An 18771-nucleotide genomic window follows, 5' to 3' on the forward strand; every position below is an offset into this window, starting at 1 on the left:
AGAGTCATTGGCAACATTCAAATAAAGTGAAACTATTCACCATTTGATGACAATGCTTTGCTGTTACCGTAAAATGGGCAAAATGAAATTGCTAAATAAAATGTATGTATGTAAGAAATATCAGATTTGTTTTGGTAAAACAGATAATATATTGCTTGTTTGTTAAATAAAAATACATGAGGAGGGTGTGCTTAAAAAATGGCTATTAAATCGCAATCGCAAGATTGAGTTGAAATCATATTATTTTTCAAAATCATTCAGCCGTACTGCATTTAATGATGGCGGAGTTTAGCCAACCCACCCCCTCATTTGGCTCTGTGTACAGACCAACTGCTTTGTTTTTTGTTTTTTTTTCTGTTTGTGTAATAGTCGAGGGAGCAGGCATGAGATTTATTCATTTTTTTAATGTGGTCGCTAAATATTATGAAAGAAGGAGAACGTATGAACGCATTTTGTGTGATGAAAGATGAATCGTTAATCTGTTCGTAGTGCCGTGTCCAGTTCTCTTTCTTACATAATCTCTGACATGAGCCCGCTGGCTTGCGTCACGCCGTCATTGACAGATGTCGCGCACTCACAGACACACACCGACATTCAAAAGAAAAACAGAAAGAGTGAAACAGAAAAGCAACGTGACAAAATACTGTCAAAACCCTTCAACCGTTTTATTGTTTAAACACAAATCATCAGGCGGGAAAATGATTTAATGGTCCAGTCAGGGAATGAGTTAATCTCTCAGCATGATGGAACGTTCTGGATAATCTTAATCCTTCAACGTCACCAGTAGCAACGTTCCATCGGGAGATTTTCAGACCAAAAATTTACCAGCTACCATGTTAGGTGCACCCAATGCCACATTTCACTCCTTTTGTCATTAACTCATTCACTGTGATTCACAAATGTATTTGGGAATTGAAAGTATGACATAGAGCACCATTCTCAGATGAGTTCAGATTTTGTTTGTCCATGCTTGAGCGCTGATAAAGCGCCGGCGAGACCTCTGGCAATCTTTTTCCCTTCCATAAGGGGGCAGCGTTTCCCTCTTTTTCCATGTTAGCAATTTGTATTGTATTGTATTGTATTGTATTGTATTGTATTGTATTGTATTTTGGACAGCCACCCTCACTTCAAGCTCATATAACTCCAGACCCATATAATTTAGGAAATAACTCGTTTTTTTCTGATGAAAGAAGAGAGTCTAAGGTTTCTTACGCTGCATTGATTGTGTATGTAGTCCTAAAACTCAATATTCTGTGTGTCCTGGAATTCAAGTGACAGTGACAAAATTATTTGTAATTATATTCCTTTTTAGATGAACTAGAAATTGGAAGACAACCAGGGCCATGTCCTGAATTTTAGGATTCACTCTACAGTCAAACTTTGGTTTTCAAACATCTCGTCCAATTCGGTTTTCGACCAAAAATTTTGTGTTTTTTATGCTTTGCTTTACAACCGAAAATCAGTTCTCGACCAAACTGAGTGCACCTGAATGCACCACCGGACTCCCCTCCATTTTCTTATACGTCACTTCCTTGTCTCACGTATCATTGTGACCGACGCATTATCCTCGTGTGGCTGTTCCATTGTGTTCAGTCACGATAAAAAAAACATAAAATATAAAAAGCAGACGGTTACATTGATTATAATGGGAAATGTTTCGGTTTCCAACCAAATTGGTTTTCAAACATCTTTCAGGAATGGATTATGGTTGAAAACTGAGGTTTGACTGTTTCTAATTTATAGTCCATTCGCACGAATTGGCATAGAAATGACTTCACCGTTTCAACATATTTCTCATCTTTGCATTTTTCATGATGTCACTGTACATCTGTAAATGAAGCATTAATATGCCCGCGGGCCACTGGAAAAAGGGAATATTCTGTCCTCCACTGTCTGTTCATACGACGTCGCGACTAAAATGATGTTGACAGGCTCCCTCTAAGCTGTGAGTGCACGTTTGGCAAATTGTTGTGGGTGTTTGCAGCGTTAGCAATCAAATGTCAGTCTGGCGCCCTTTGATAATGGCGTGTACTTTTAGCGACGGGCGAATCACAGGGCTCCGGAAAAGACAGCGAAGGTTACTGGGTGAGCATGCAGAAGCCACGCCGGCCTTTTGTACATGTGCTTTAAGTGACACGACATCCTCCTCCAAGGATCCGGCGAGCGTGTTGAATTAGTGTCCTTGAACTGCCCAACCACACAAAGAATGCTCCTCCGCTTTCAGACAAAATTATTATTATTATTATTATTATTATTATTATTAGCATTTTAAAAAATATTCAAAATGTTGTGTGTCTTTTTTTTTTTGTCTCTTACGATATTGCGATTTCACTTATGGCAAATCACTTCACAGTGTGAATGACACATAATTTGGGTATCTGAAGTGTTTAGCTAGCAGTAGCCATCTTGCGTTGCTATGGAAAACGACCATCCACTGCGCTAGGTTTGACTGTTGCTGCCCTAGTCAATCCGCGTCGAGCTTTGATGTCGTAAACAGAGAGGGAAGGGGCCAACTGGCTGGTGGGGGGAAGGCGCGTTGAATCGGATTCCGCGGCACCGCCAAACTGGACTAGCTCAAGCTAGCCAACAGCCGCCCGTCTCGCACCGCAAGGCACTTAACACAGCGGCTCCTGTCAATAAATATTGACTGTCACAAGTACGAGTGCTGATGAGCGCTGGCGTCTTTTGTGTTTGTGTGTAACTGAGTGGCCCTGTGTCAATTCTACTCATGTTCCTATTTAACTCATAGACTGCCATTCACAGATTTATTGGGGAATTGAAAATATGACATAGAGCGCCATTCATGATTTTTTTTTTCTTGCTTGGGTGCCGATAAAGCGCTGGCCAGACCTCTGGTATGTTTTTTTCCCTTCCACAAAGAGGCAGCATTTTCTTTTTTTCCATGTTAGTGCTTTGTTATAGCGTCAGCTATCGTTAAAGCGCTATATAAATATGTATGTATTGTATTGTATTTTGGACAGCCACCCTCACTTCAAGCTCATATAACTCCAGACCCATATAATTTTGGAATTAACTTTTTTTCTGATGAAAGAAATGAGTTTAAGGTTTCTTATGCCAAATTGAGTGTTTATGTAGTCCTAAAACTCAATAATCTGTGGGTCCTCGAATTTGAGTGACAGTGACAAAAACCCTGGCACTGGAATGGACACATTTTTGCATGTCGAGCAGTGAATGAGTGAATAAAGAAATACAATAAAGTGAGGAAAATGGAAACGGAAAATGGCAGTTATTCTAAATGGAAATATAATTATTTGTAATTATTTTCCTTTTTGGATGAACAAGAAATTGGAACACAACCAGGGTCATGTCCTTAATTTTAGGATTTGTTTGCAGTATTGTGATACCTCGGTTTACGAACCCCTTGGCTTACAAACTTTTCGGTTTACGAACATTACATTTGTGAAAATTTTACCTTGGCATACAAACTTTACCTTGTCATACGAACTTTTTACGTACACGGAGCTACCTCAATGAGTGATGTGTCGTTCGCGAACGAGCCCGTTCTTCTAACAACTAAATGGCAGCCGACTGTTTTTGTCCTCTATTCCCCGCCTACAGTCTTCGGTTAAAGCCACGTGATTGGTCAAGAACGCAGCAATGAGGAGGGAGGGGTGTTAAACATTAAAGAGACAGTCAGAGAGTTTCAACTTTGATAGTTCAAAGGCAGAGTGTAGACTGCAAGCTTAAAATATCCCATTAATCAGGCTCCATAAACAACACGCACAAGCCATCTGTACACTTGATACAAAAAGCTATCAACCCAGCTAAACATAACTCAATTGATGAGGAACTAGATAAAATTATCACAGAGAAAGCACCTACAAGGGATCATTCCTCAAGATGGTGAAAGAAAAAGGTTACGTTCCTCATCAAGCGTTTAATGCTCAGGAAACTGGCCACTCCATTCCATCAAGCCATCAACGACCATCTCAAAGGTAAATAAAACGACTTTCTTATCCAGTACAATTTATTCCTTCAATTACAATACCATAGCACATTTATTATACATAAAATAAGGTATATTTTGTGTAGTTAAGGCCTAGAAAATTAGAAAGTAGAACATTATATTTTATGGGGACCCGGGAATGGATTATTCTCATTTTAATGGTTTCCTATGGGAAATAATTTTTTGGCATACACACTTTTCACCTTACACACTCTTTCTGGGAACCAATTAAGTTCGTAAGCCAACGTATCACTGTAATTGCACTCAAACGCATGTTGCCGCCCAATGTAGTCCACTCAATTTGTATCCAAGAGTCGCCTCACATCCCTCCATCTTGGGATTTTGCGCCTTCATGGTGTGTTTGATTCCAAATTGTATTCTCCTTTTCTTCTCCAGCTGCACCTCTTTTTGGAAAGCAGCTTATGCCAGTGTGGAAATAACTATATGTTCAGACAAGTAAGCGTAGAGCCTCCCTCAGCCGGTCCAGAGACAAACCTTTTTTTTTACTCTTGAGTGCTCTCCACATCCAGCAGCTTAAGCGGCGCCCGAGTGAGAGGGTGTTATCCGGCGAGAATGTGGGCACCCAGGGCCTTCACTGCCTCAGATAGCGCTTTTGTTTGTGAGGTTTTGCTTTTGTGTGAGGATGCGCAACCCCGCCTGGCCTGACAGTGGCCTGCCCCGTCTACTTCCACTGCTTTTCACCTGATGTGGCACGCCGTCAGGCCCCAGCGAGTACCCGGCCAGCTCGGTGGAGAGATGAAGGCATCTCGGCAGGAGAGTTAAGGGGGCGGGGGGGGAGCTAGCAGCAGCATAAGCCTGGTGCTATCGCGGGCTGGAGCTCAGCGCCAAAAACCTTGTGGGTGGAAGCCTGGTTTAGGCGAGGCAGGAGGAAAATAATCACGGCGGCCCTGCACCGCCACCAGCTGGCACGGCGCTGCCACTGCATCCCTTTGGCTGGCCGCAACGGCGGCGAGTCCTAATTACAGCACGCTTCAGTTGTTGCGAGTGCATGTGAGAACAAATAATGTAAGTAATGAGGCTGAAAATGCTAAAGGAGTCGAAACACACTGCGCTACAAATGCGCATGCAGGGAGAGAACACAGAAACAAACAATGCAACGCACCCACACGGCGACGGGCCCATTTGCCATAACGAGCGACCGTTCGCGACGAGGGAAAGATTAATTATGAATTAACCCTCTCAAATAGTGTTTCAAAGCTCGCCCCCCTGCCTGGTTTTCACAATAATCTGCGCCGGCGAGGTGCAACATCGCTCCCCATTGTGCGCGAGAATCACAATTGTCCGCACGTGTTGTCTGGAGGAGGGTTCATTGTGAAACATCGGCCATTTGCTTTTGTTCGTTCTGCTCAAATGTAGGCTAAGTCCGTGTAAACATGATGTTGACTCCAGCAGTGCGAGGAGAACAGAACCCCAGATTGGGGAATGAATAGACTACAGCGTGGCTATTAGTTAGTGGATTAGAGGCTCCGTGTTAAGGGTCTCTGCGGGGTGGGCCTCGGGGACGAGGACCTTATCCACATAACGCTCTGGAGGCTCCCGGGCTGCTGATTAAAATGGGCGGGAATCTGTGCATTGAAGCCCGGCAAAAAAAAAAAAAAAAAGTAGTGATACCTCAGTATATGAACTTAATTGGTTCCCAGAAAGTGTGTGTAAGGCGAAAAGTGTGTCTTCCAAACATTAATTTCCCATAGGAAACCATTAAAAATGAGAATGATCCATTTCCAGGTCCCCATAAAACATAGATTTCTACTAAATAAGCCTTAAACCTACACAAAATATACCTTATTTTATGTATAATAAATGTGCTACTGTATTGTCTTCTTCTTCTACTTTTACTTTCGGCTTTTTCCCTTCAGGGGTCGCCACAGCAAATCAATGTCCTCCATCTAACCCGGTTTTGTGCATCCTCTTCTCTCACACCAGCTACCTTCATGTCCTCTTTGACCACATCCATAAACCTCCTCTTCGGTCTTCCTCTCGGTCTCCTGCCTGGCAGTTCAAGGGATTGCATCAGCATCCTTCTGCCGATATAGTCACTGTCTCTCCTCTGGACATGTCCAAACCATCTCAGTCTGGCCTCTCTGACTTTCTCTCCAAAGCGTCTAATATGAGTTGTCCCTCTAATGTACTCATTCCTGATCCTATCCAACCTGGTCATTCCCAAAGAAAACCTCAACATCTTCAGTTCTGCTACCTCCAGCTCTGCTTCCTGTCTTTTCTTCAGTGGCACTGTCTCCAGTCCAAACATCATGGCTGTATAATAAAGTCCTTTTTTATTTACCTTTGTGATGGTCGTTGATGTAGTTGCCTCTTGATGACATCCGAGTGAAGTTGCCATGATTTCTCAGTGATAATACCCTTTTCGTTAACCCACATCAACAGAAGTTTCTCAACCTCTTCTACTGCCTGAGACCGTTGCTCAGGCAACGCAGAAACACGCTTTGCCACACGTAGCAATAGTCGATTTAGCGTACTGGTACTGGGACGCTAAGTCACACAAACGCACACCTCGTTCGTGTTTTCCATGATCTCCTTCTTCTGCCCGACCGTAATTTTCTTTTGTGTCCTCTTCGGCTGAACACTAGCCTGTGGTGGGGTCTTTTTCGGTCCCATAATAGCAAATGTATCCTTGATAACAAACCACGTATGCCACGTGTGCACTCAGAGAAAGGGGGTGTGAAAAAGTAGTCCGGTAGCCACGGTGGCACTGTTCGGCCGTGTGGTTTGGTGTTCTTCCGCCAAAAATTAGTCCGCCAGCCATTGTGGCGCACCGTGTTTGCCAAAAACTAGTTTGTTAGCCAAGATTATATTCTTGCAAATTTAATATTCGTAAGGCGAAAGGTTCGTTAGCTAAAGCGTTCGTAAGCAGAGGTATCACTGTTCTTGTGAATCAGATTGGCATCAAGAGTTTGCGTGTTAAGGTGCGCAAAGGCTATGAGGAGCTTGGCGTAGACACGGGGCTTGATCATATGCAGAATTAGGCATGGCTGGAGGGAAGAGGCTGATGTAACGCTCCGACATCGCAGACGGAGCACTACTTCTTAATTATCCTTTTTTTTTGCATCTTATTAACACAACTAGCAACTCATTTACTGCCAGACATGTGCAAAAATGTGTCCGATCCAGTGCCAAGGTTTTTGTCGTTGTCAGTCAAATTCCAGGACCCACAGAATGTTGAGTTTTAGGACGACATAAACATTCGATGGAGCGCTGAAAAACCATACTCTCTTCTTTCATCATAAAAAAAATAGTTAATTCCTAAATGATATGGGTCTGAAGTTATCTGAGCTTGAAATGAGGTTGGCTGTCCAAAATACAATGCAATCCATACATATTGGTTTATATAGCGCTTTAAAAACAGCTGAAGCTGGAACAAAACGCGAACATGGAAAAAAGGGAAATGCTTCCCCTATGTGGAGGGGAAAAAACATTGCCAGAGGCCATGGCCAGCGCTTTAACGGCACCCAAGCATGAAACATTTTGAAGATGGGGCATGATTTCCATCAGAACCAGTTGGAGCGTATATCGACAATAACAATATTTGATTTCAGATGCTAATTGACATGGCGTTAGCAATTCGTCACGGCCGAAAAGTTTTCATTGCTTTTTTCCACTCACACAATGCACACAAACTCTTGCACTCGATTGTAAACATTCCACTCAAGCTCTGTGCAAGCAAGCTTTCAAAACGCAGTGCTCTTTCATGTACCAACATGGAGCCATGGTGAGGGTGTCATAAAATGACATGTGACAGCAAAATGTATGACGGAGTCTTTTTCTCACTCTATCTTGTTCTTTTCTCTCCCGCGCAGCTCAAATCGAAATAATTCCCTGCAAGATCTGTGGAGACAAATCATCAGGCATCCATTACGGCGTGATAACATGTGAAGGCTGTAAGGTAAGTAAGCCAAGAAATGCCCTTCAATGCCACGGCAACACACGTTTGAGTGCAATTACAGTGATACCTTGGCTTACGAACTTAATTGGTTCCCAGACAGAGTGTGTAAGATGAAAAGTGTGTATCCCAAAAATGAATTTCCCATAGGAAACAAAGATATCATCAAATATATTATTTTACCCATGGTGCATTGCAGTATTTACATTGAACATGGCTGATGGTTGCAATATGGAGCATTAGAACATGAGTAAAACTCTAAAATACATTAAAAACAGGCAGCAAACAAACATATTCTCATTTTTTAAGAGACAATCAGAGGATAGTGACGTAGCAAACTGCTGTTCATGATTCGAATTTATTGGATACCGGGAATGATTTCAGAGCTGTTGAGGCACATTGGATATTTTCAAAGCATAGACATTTGTTTAAGTAGATAATAGTAAGAAATATTGTGCTAGATCTGTTCTCTTGGTCTTCTCTGTAATACCGGACAATATCAAAATAGCACAGGATTGTTTGCGTAGTAACTAAAGAAAATTTGAAATGTTGACTTGAATTAAAATTCTTTGTTGATAGACTAGAACAATAGATTTTACTAAAAAAATGTATTTCATTTGCAATTTAGAAATATCATGCTCCAATGAATGTATTTTGGTAGTTTTGTATACTTCTGCAATCTAATTAAATCGGGCCCCATCCATTTGAGAATTCGGCCCCCTTTTAAGACAAAAGAGGTCCTTTTTTTATTTTCCAGATGCATCCCTGAAATTGCAATTGGCTCCAGAAGTAGGAAGTAAAAAATAAAATAAAAAAATAAAACATTTCCTGCTAAACTTGTGAGACCGACAATGAAGTGTGAACTCGTGTTGGTCCAGCACCAAAGCGAAAATAACGACAAGACAAATTCATTTTCAGTCTCACATTTCACACACACATACATACACATTTTTCCAACGTGGTGGGGACGATGTGTGTGAGGAATATAGCCCATGGGGACCCAATTTCAAAATGTGCCTCTCGTAAACTCTCGTCCACACACACACACACACACACACACTTACATACATACACGTTTTTCCAACATGGTGGGAACGATGTGTCTGAGGAATTTGGCCCATGGGGACCCAATTTCAAAATGAGCCTCTCGTAGACTCTCATCCACACACACACAGACTTACATACATACATGTTTTTCCAACATGGTGGGGACGATGTGTCTGAGGAATTTGGCCCATGGGGACCCAATTTCAAAATGAGCCTCTCGTAGACTCTCATCCACACACACACAGACTTACATACATACACGTTTTTCCAACATGGTGGGGACGATGTGTCTGAGGAATTTGGCCCATGGCGATCCAATTTCAAAATGTGCCTCTCGTAGATTCTCGTTCACACACACACGCACACACACACACGTTTTTCCGACATGGTGGGGACGAGGTGTTTGAGGGATTTGCCCCGTTGGGACCCAATTTCAAAATGTGCCTCTCTCATCCACACACATGAACGCACGCACATGCACACACACACACACACACCTTTTTTTGGCTTCTGTTTCAGCGCCTTCTTGAGCTGAAATGATCAAAAAGGAGTGAGCTTTTGAATTAGAGCAGATTGTTGGCTGCTTGCAACATTGTGTCGCCGCCATTGAAGTCGTCTTTTGTAACTGTTTTCAAATGCGCCAGGCATTCACATGGCGAGGGTACTTTTTGTGCTGAGCGTGTATTCTTATCCCCGCGCTTATCACTCGCCGCATCATTAGCATTCCTACGGTAGCCCGTACCTTTCGTTGTTTGCACTTGCCCACCAGTGTCCTCGCATGTATGCCTGTATGTATCAGCATGTGTGTGTCCACATGTAATTCCGCATTTGAGGGTTTCTGTCAGCATCTTGCTAGGAAGAACATAAACCTCAAGAACAAATTGCCGAAATACCTCCGTAATTATTCCTAATTAGTCGAGGGCGGCCAGATCTTTCATGATATGTCTGACTACAAAAGTTTGGATCATAAATCATCGCGTTATTACCGAGTGCCGGGTGTCGCTAGCCGTAATAGCCTCTTCCCATAATGGCTTCCATTATAAAACAACTTGGCAGCTGTCAGCTGTTTTCTTGTAATTAAACAGCCAATGAGCGGCTAATTAAGACATATGTGTATGGAGCGGTAGAGTGGGGCGTGTTAATGATGTGCTGGAATCAATTCATTAAGTCAAAGGATGAGGAAGGAATCCAGTCGCTGTGAAATGCGTACCCCGGTGCCAGATAATAATCCCAATGAAGGAAGATTCCGTGTTGTCGCATCGGGCCAAACATGCCACCCTCGTGCTTGGACGGCGCAGCCTTACCCGCGTGCCAGAAATGACACCGTCACAGCCAGAAAAAAAAAAAAAAATACCAGGACAGCGGTGTCGTTAATACATTCTCAGAGAAGGTTATTTTCAATGTCGGAGCTTCGGATGCTTGTGTGAAGTTATTTATTTATTCTTCTTGGGTAATAGGCAACTTTATGATTTTTTTTATTATTATTTTGAGTGAACTCGAAATATCATTTCAGGTTCAAAACAAACTGAATAATGAAGGTAGACACCAAACAAAACTCATTAAAAAATATGTATAGTTATACCTCAGTTTACAAACTTAATTGGTTCCCAAAAAGTGTGTGTAAGGCGAAAAGTGTGTCTTCCAAACATTAATTTTCCATAAGAAACCATTAAAAATGATAATAATCTGTTTCCAGTTCCCCATAAATCATAATTTTCTACTAAACAAGCCTTAAAACGACACAAAATATACCTTATTTTATTTAGAATAAATGTGCTATTGTATTGTAATTAAAGAACTAAACTGTACTGTATAATAGAGTCGTTTTCTTTACCTTTGTGGTGGTTATTGATGTAGCTGCCTCTTGATGATATCTGAGTGAAGTTGCCGTGCTTTCTCGGCGATAATACCCTCAGACACTGTCCCCTGCTAGCTGCTCTTCCTTAATCCAAATCAACAGAGGTTTTTCAACCTCGTCTATTGCCTGAGACCGTTGCTTAGATAACACAGAAACACCCTAAGCCACACGTAGCAATGGTCGACTTAGCATACTGGTACTGGGACGCTAAGTCACACAAACGCACACCTCGTTCGTGTTTTCCGATAATTTCCTTCTTCTGCTCGACCGTAATTTTCTTTTGTGTCCTCTTTGGCTTAATACTAGCCTGTTGTAGGGTCTTTTTTGGTCCCAAAAAAGCAAAAGTATCCATTCGATAACAAACCATGTCTGCACTGAGTGCACTCAAAGAAAGTGGGTGTGGAAATGTAGTTCACCGGCCATTGTGGTGCTCTGTGTGACAACCGACATCTCCGGACAAGTTGTGTCCATAATTTGTAAAATTGCTTCAAATGACTTCTACTGAGCGTATTTTAATTAGATTCCACCGCATATAGCTGTATTTTACGTTTTAAGACTCGCGCTCAATATTCAGGAAGTCTTGTTTTTGAGTTGGTGACGAGTCCGTATGTTATGTCACTAAAGGACCGTCCTTGACCGTAAAAAAAGACGCATTGTAGCGGTCCTTCCATCACGTCAATGTATTTTGCTCTACCTGTTTGGTCTGGGGACCTCGTGTTGCACCCAAAAGCCGCCAAGAGGCCAGAAGAGGGCGTCCAAGCTCCATATAAGGAATTTATCAGCCTGTGGAAACAGAGGTGGCCACAGGAGGTCGCCATTTTGTGCCTCTTTTTTTGTGTGAGAGATTTTCTCACAATGTTGCCTCAAAATGGCAAAAATAAATTCTTTAATCGATTACAAACATGTATGCTTTCCTCTTCAGAACTATTTGAATCATATTCATAACTGGATGTGTAACAAGAAAGCATATTGTCCGAATCTGAAGCCATTGTTTTGATCTTTCAGCAATGCAAGACGTCTTGGCATGACGTCACGAACTGGGGGCGGGACTTTCTGAAAATGCCCAATTCGCAGCTCAATTTTTTTGCAGATTTTGGACACTTTAAGTCATTTTTATTGGTGTTTTGCGTTTGAATAAAAATATCATACTATGTGTTTTGGGTATTTTAGATGCTATAAAACGTTTTTCTGGTGTGACGTCGGTTGTCCTTTATAGAGCTGAATGTGAACATTGTTGCCATAAACGTCAATAATTTAGATTTTACTGTTACTGTCCAATATTTTTAACATCATAGCTAATGCTTCCAAGGATAACTTTAGGTGCAAATCCATACAATTGATTGGTCCTTGGCTTCAATTCCGTCATTTAATGGTGCCGCGAGAGTGGCTGCCCTTCCAGCAGCTCCTGAATTTTGTGTTTCTACTTCTTTCTTTCTTTTCCTCTTCCTTTCATAAATGTGCTGCTGCGAAATGTAAATGTCTCCAGTGTGAGACTAATAAAGGCTAATCTTATCAAATCTAATCTGAGAGAAGTACTTGTTTAGAAGAATTTGTGCTTTTTGAGGTTCTCCAATCCACAAGAGATAGTAATTGTACGCTGCTATGAAGATCACCTATCACATCCTGTTCATCACCGGGTTTTGTAATCGCCCGCGCTTTTTACTCTTGAACCGACGTGTCTTTCTTTCCCACGCAGGGTTTCTTCCGGAGAAGTCAGCAGAGCAATGCGGCTTACTCCTGCCCCCGTCAGAAGAACTGCCTGATTGATCGCACGAGCCGCAACCGCTGTCAGCACTGCCGGCTGCAGAAGTGCCTGGCAGTGGGCATGTCACGGGATGGTGAGTACTTCACGGGTCAACGTAGGAAACGTTGCGTGGGTGCAACCAGGGAGAAGGTGAATAAAATACCTACGCTGAAAGGCAGATGTGGTCAAAGGATTCTCTCTCTCGCTCTCTTTCTCTCTCTGATTCTCTCCCTGCCCCTCCTCTCCTCCTGCCCCACCTCTATGTCTCTCATTCTCTGTCTCAGTCTCTGTCTCTGTCTCTCTGTATCTCTCTCTGCCCTCCCTCTATACCATTATCTCTCTCTCTTTCTCAGTGTGTCTGTCTCTCTTTCTCTCTGTGTCTCTCTCTCTGCTTCTCTCCCTGTCTCTCTTGTACTCACTCTCTCTTTCGCTATCTCACTCTCTCTGTCTTTCTCTCACTCTCTCTCTTTCGCTATCTCACTCTCTCTGTCTTTCTCTCACTCTCTCTCTTCCCCTCTCTTCTTCATCTCTGTTTCTCTCTCTCTGTCTCTCTCTCTGTGTCTCTCTTTCATACTCACTCACTCTCTGCACCTCTCTCTCGTTCTCTGTCTCTCTACCCCATCTCTCTGTCTTTCATTCTCTCCATCACTCTCTCTCTATCTGCCCCCCTCTCTACCCTTCTCTCACTCTGTCTCTCTCTCGCACTCACTCTCTCTGAGTGTCTCTCTGTCTCTTTCTGCGTCTCTCTCTCTCTCTCTCTCTCTCTCTCTCTCTCTTTCTGTCTCTCTCTCTGTCTCTTTCTGCGTCTCTCTCTGTCTCTTTCTGTCTCTCTCTGTGTCTCTTTCTCTATCTCCCTCTCTCTGTCTTCCTCTCTCTCTCTCACTCTCTCTCTTCTTACTATCTCTGTTTCTCTATCTCTCTCTCTCTCTCTCTCTCCCTCTCTGTCTCTGTCTCTGTCTCTGTCTCTCTGTCTCTCCACAGTGTTCATCTGTCTTGAAAGCGATTTTATCTGCAGCATAGACTCAGGATTTTTCTTTTTCTTCAAAGGAAGAAGAGTTCATCCAAGAGTGTGACATAATGTGATCTGTTCTCTCAGGCATTTCTTGCACGTCAATGTCGTGAAACTTAACTGGATGAGAGCGACAGCCACATTAGAACAACATAAAATTCCGAGTTTATTTAACAAGATATAAAAATACATCTATTTGTGTTTAGAAGTGTCTGTAATACGACATACTGCCCGCGGGGGCTAGCTACATCATTTATAATTCATAATTCATTCACTCACATGACGCTTCATTAGGGATACATCTACAATCTTGTAACACAATCTGAGAGCTACATCAAAAGTTTGGAATTCTGAGTAACAGTGTAGATGATGTTATTTGAATAATATTTATATTCTTGTGGTTGTAGTTTGCGAGTACAACACACAGCTGCGAAGAGGGAAACCGGACGCTATTTTGGCTAGTATGTTTCTTCAGGACACACCATATGTTTGAGTCACAAAAATAAGAACTGCTTCGATATTTGTTGCATGGCTTTCCCATGCACCACAACAACAGGGCGCTCTGTCAAGCAAACAAAATGCACCTCTCCACACACCGGCTGTGATGTTTGACTTAAAGAAAATAATTAGCTCGCTCTTTGGCCATGTCTCCGCGGCGCTCACACACATCCTACGAGGCGCTCTAAAGCAATCGAGCCAGCCCGAAGGGCTTTGTCGACACATGCCCTTCTTTGTTCCCCTCGCTTGCCCTTTCATCGTTCTCGACGTGACGTATCCACACTTTCAGCTGTCGACCAGGACCTCTAGAGCAGCCATGCCACAGACTAGCGAGCTAACAGCTATTTATACAATACGATACAATACAATACAATACAATACAATTCAATACAATACATATTGATTTATATCGGAAATAAAGCAGTGACAAAGATAGTAGAAAGCTCCAGGGAGTAAAACTAAGATCAAGTCGGAATCATGCTGAGTCAAATGCAAAAGAGTATAAGTGAGTTTTGAGACAGGTTTTAAAGAGTGAGGGTGCTTCCCGAATGTTCAGTGGTAGGTCAATTCAGAGAGTGGGACCAGCAAAGGAAAAGGCTCAATCCACTCTAAGTCTCCGTTTAGTTTTTGGCACATCGAATTATGTCTGGTCAGCAGACTTGAGGCGTCGGGAAGGTGTGAGGGGTGAATGAACTTGGAGAGGTAAGGAGGAGCAAGGCCATTTAAATATTTGAACACAAATAGTAAGATAATGAACTCTAAAATGTATAAGGAGCCAGTGAAAGGGATGCCAGAGTATGAGATATATGCTCCCTCTTACGAGTACCAGTCAAGAGGCGAGCAGCATCATTTAGGACCAGCTGGAGACGCTTTATGGAGGATTGCCTGACTCCAAAGTAAAGCGCATTACAGTAATCGAGCCGATATGTGACAAAGGCATGAATTACTGCTCCAAGGTGCTCATAAGAAAGTACAGGTTTTATTTTAGCCAGCTGCCGAAGATGAAAGAAGGTGGATTTAACAATAGCATCAATTCGTCAGTCAAGTTTATAGTCACTGTCCCGTTTAAGACCCAAGTTTGAGGCTGTTGACTTCAGATAAGGAGCCAGGGGGCCCGAAGTGTACAGAATGAGATGTTCATGGGCCACTGGGAACAAACAGTATCACTTCTACCTTCTTTTCATTGAAGTTTAAGAAGTTTTGTGCCATGCAGATTTTGATTTCCGCCAGGTAGGATGAAAGTGGCCTTCATTACAAAGTGCTCAGTGGGACATAGACCTGGCAGTCATGCATGTCAGTGGAAAGAAATTCCATGTTTCCTTAGGATGAAACCCAATGAGAGCAGGTATAGTTAGAACAACATGGGTCCCAAAATTGAACCCTGCGGAACACCACATGACAGAGGGGCAGTGTGTGACTCAACATACAACATAGCTCTCAGCCTTGGTACAGGAAATTGATGAATAAATTTAAATAAAAAGCTGAATGCTCTCCGAGAGAGACGTTTGGTTTTGTTAGGTAAACCCCACTGAGTGTAAAATTCCACACAGCCAACACACGATATGTATCATTTTTATGTTATTGTTTCACTGTATCACATCTGAAGGTATTTCTCAAATTTCTACCCGCTCGCTTGTATACATTTCTCACAGGAGAGTGAAAATGTCCCTAATATTGAGATCCGAAGTGCGTCACATTTCATCATCCGTGACACTTCACCTAAACAACGTTGTCTTGCAGCTGTGAAGTTTGGCCGCATGTCCAAGAAGCAACGAGACAGCCTCTACGCTGAGGTCCAGAAGCATCGGCTCCAGCAGCAGCAACGGGACCACCAACAGCAACCCGGGGAGGCGGAGCCTCTCACACCAAGCTACGGCCTCTCCGCCAACGGCCTGACGGAGCTCCATGACGACCTCAGCGGCTACATGGATGGCCACACCCCCGACGGAACCAAACCGGATTCGGCCATCAGTAGCTTCTACCTGGACATCCAGCCCTCTCCGGATCAATCCGGCCTGGATATCAACGGCATCAAACCCGAGCCCATTTGCGACTTTGCCCCTGGTTCTGGTTTCTTCCCTTACTGCTCCTTCACCAACGGAGAAACCTCCCCAACCGTGTCCATGGCGGAACTAGGTGAGAATATGGTGGAGGGGATCGACGAGAGGAGAGGCGAAACAATGAAATGGGGGGATGCGGAGGGGTTAACGCAACCGTGGGGCACATGACACAAAGGTTTGCTTAAAATAGCAGGAGGTTGGAGACTCATCTTCAACACTCATTAAAAGAGCCTCTTTTTTTTGTAATTAGTTTTCATTAATTAGGGCCAATCAGGATCCAGCAGGGCAGGCGTCTGGGGAAATCAGTTTTTTCGACTCCCCTGTGCCTCGGAACTCCTTTTAACAGATGTGTTTTCAAAACCATTTAAATTCTTGTGCTCACGACTTGTCTCCGAGCAAATGTGACCTTTGTTTGAGTGAGTAACACGGGTGCGCCCTCCCCTCCTCCTCGCATTGATGTCATCACTAGATTGGCTTTGCCTCAATCCAACGCTCTGAGCTTTCCTGGAGGCAGTAAAAGGGAAATGTCAAAAAGCCCCATACCCCCAAATTTGGAAAAGTAAAATAAGGACGCAAAAGCCTACGCATAACCACATCCTCTCCTAGCTGAAAACTCTATAAATAAATAAATCATTATTTCTTATGTCACGTCTCATCACTTCTATTTTTCAGAGCACTTGGCCCAGAATATCTCCAAATCGCACATGGAGACATGTCAGTACCTGAGGGAGGAGCTACAGCAGATGACCTGGCAAGCCTTCCTGCAGGAGGAGGTGGAGAGCTACCAGAGCAAGGTAGCTTGACCCCACGACCCCTCACCTAGTAAATGTGTTGCCTTAAGGTATATACTGTAGTTCATTTCCATCTTGGTGTCTTCTCAGCCGCGGGAAGTCATGTGGCAGCTTTGCGCTATCAAAATAACAGAGGCCATTCAGTATGTGGTGGAGTTCGCCAAGCGCATCGATGGCTTCATGGAGCTGTGTCAGAATGATCAGATAGTGCTGCTCAAAGCAGGTATGACAGCTTGTCAACACACACACACACAAACACACACAGACGTATATATAATACTGATAGTGTCACAAGGGCGTATCTGACCTGACTGCACAACGATTTCTTTGTGTGTGTGTGTGTGTGTGTGTGTGCATGCAGTGTCACCTGCGACTTTCCCATGCAGAAACACATCACAAGATAAATGTTGACAATGTCAGATAACATGTGACCAGGACCAGACAGTAAATGTATTTTATTTCATTGTACGTGATTTTATGTTGTTTTATTTTATTGTATGTTATTTTATTTTGTTTTATTTAATTGTATTTTATTTTATTTATTTTATTTTACGACTTACGAACTTAATTGGTTCCCAGACAGAGTGTGTAAGGAGTGTGTAATGGTTTCCCAAAGGAAACCATTACAATGACAATAATCTGTTCCCAGGTCAACATAAAACATAATTTTCTCCCTTCTAATTTTCTAAGCCTTAAAACTACACCAAATAAACAATATTTTATGTATAATAAATGTGCTATAGTATTATGATTAAAGAAAAAAACTGTACTGTATAATAAAGTGGTTTTATTTACCTTTGTGATGGTCCTTGATGGCTTGATGGAATGGAGTGTCCGGTTTCCTCAGCATTAAACACTTGATGGGGAACGTAACTTTCTTCTTTCACCATCTTGAGGAATGATCCCTTGTAGGTGCTTTCTCTGTGATAATTGTATCTAGTTCTTCATCAATTGTGATCTGTTTAGCTGGGTTGATAGCTTTTTGCATCAAGTGTACAGATGACTTGTGCGGATTATTTGATGGGATATTTTAACCTTCCAGTCTACACTCCACTTTTGAATTATCAAAGTTCAAACGAGTCTAAATTTCTCTGTTTTCTATCCATTTTCTAACCTTTTTTATGTTTTTTTTCTTTTATTTTTCACTTTTGTTTTTGGGTTTAAAACTCTGTGTGTGTGTGTGTGTGTGTGTGTGTGTGTGTGTGTGTGTGTGTGTGTGTGTGTGTGTGTGTGTGTGTTTTCTCTCACTCTCTGTCTCTGTCTTCCTGTCTCTTTAATGTTGAACCCACCCCACCCCTCACTGCTGGGTTCTTGACCAATCACGTGGCTTTAACCGAAGACGCCATTTTGTTTTTTGGAGAATGGCCTCACTCTCTCTCTGTCTGTAACCCCATCCCCTACTGCTGCGTTCTTGACCAATCACGTGGCTTTAAACGAAGACTGGGGGCGGGGAATAGAGGACAAAAACATTGGCCACCATTTTCTTGTTAGGAGAACGGGCTCGTTCGTGAACGACACATCACTCATTGTGGCAGCTCCGTGTGTATCCCGAAAAATAGTTCGTATGCCAAGGTAAAATTTTCATAAATGTAACGTTCGTAAACCGAAAAGTTCGTAAGCCAAGGGGTTCGTACACCAAGGTCCCACTGTATATTGGGTTTATTTGCTTGTTTTTTAATTTATTTATTTTTAATCCAAGCTGAAATGTGGGTGTACCCTTAAATGAATTTCAGTGTCCCTAAAGTTGTGGCCCATAGTTGTCAAATGTGTAAGGCATTTCATCCTCTCATGTCTATTCACTGCCATTCCTGAATGTATTCGGGAATTGAAAATAATGTTGTGGAGAGTCATTCCCGAATTTGTTCAGGTATTTTTTTTTTT

The 18771-nt window shown here is 42.6% G+C and overlaps 1 protein-coding gene across 2 annotated transcripts in view; it reads left to right on the forward strand.

Annotated features, from left to right (window-relative positions):
- Nucleotides 1-18771, forward strand: part of roraa (RAR-related orphan receptor A, paralog a) — a 279680-nt gene that overhangs the window by 246773 nt on the left and 14136 nt on the right. For both annotated transcript variants that reach the window (XM_088996181.1, XM_088996182.1), the window contains 5 exons: nt 7801-7886; nt 12485-12626; nt 15780-16175; nt 16772-16893; nt 16981-17113. In XM_088996181.1, the coding sequence (XP_088852307.1) occupies nt 7801-7886; nt 12485-12626; nt 15780-16175; nt 16772-16893; nt 16981-17113 (879 nt within the window). The remainder of the gene's footprint in view (nt 1-7800; nt 7887-12484; nt 12627-15779; nt 16176-16771; nt 16894-16980; nt 17114-18771) is intronic.

This window comes from Hippocampus bargibanti, linkage group LG05, assembly GCF_051943395.1.
Source record: "Hippocampus bargibanti isolate YZ-2025 linkage group LG05, ASM5194339v1, whole genome shotgun sequence".
Taxonomy (NCBI): Eukaryota; Metazoa; Chordata; class Actinopteri; order Syngnathiformes; family Syngnathidae; genus Hippocampus; species Hippocampus bargibanti.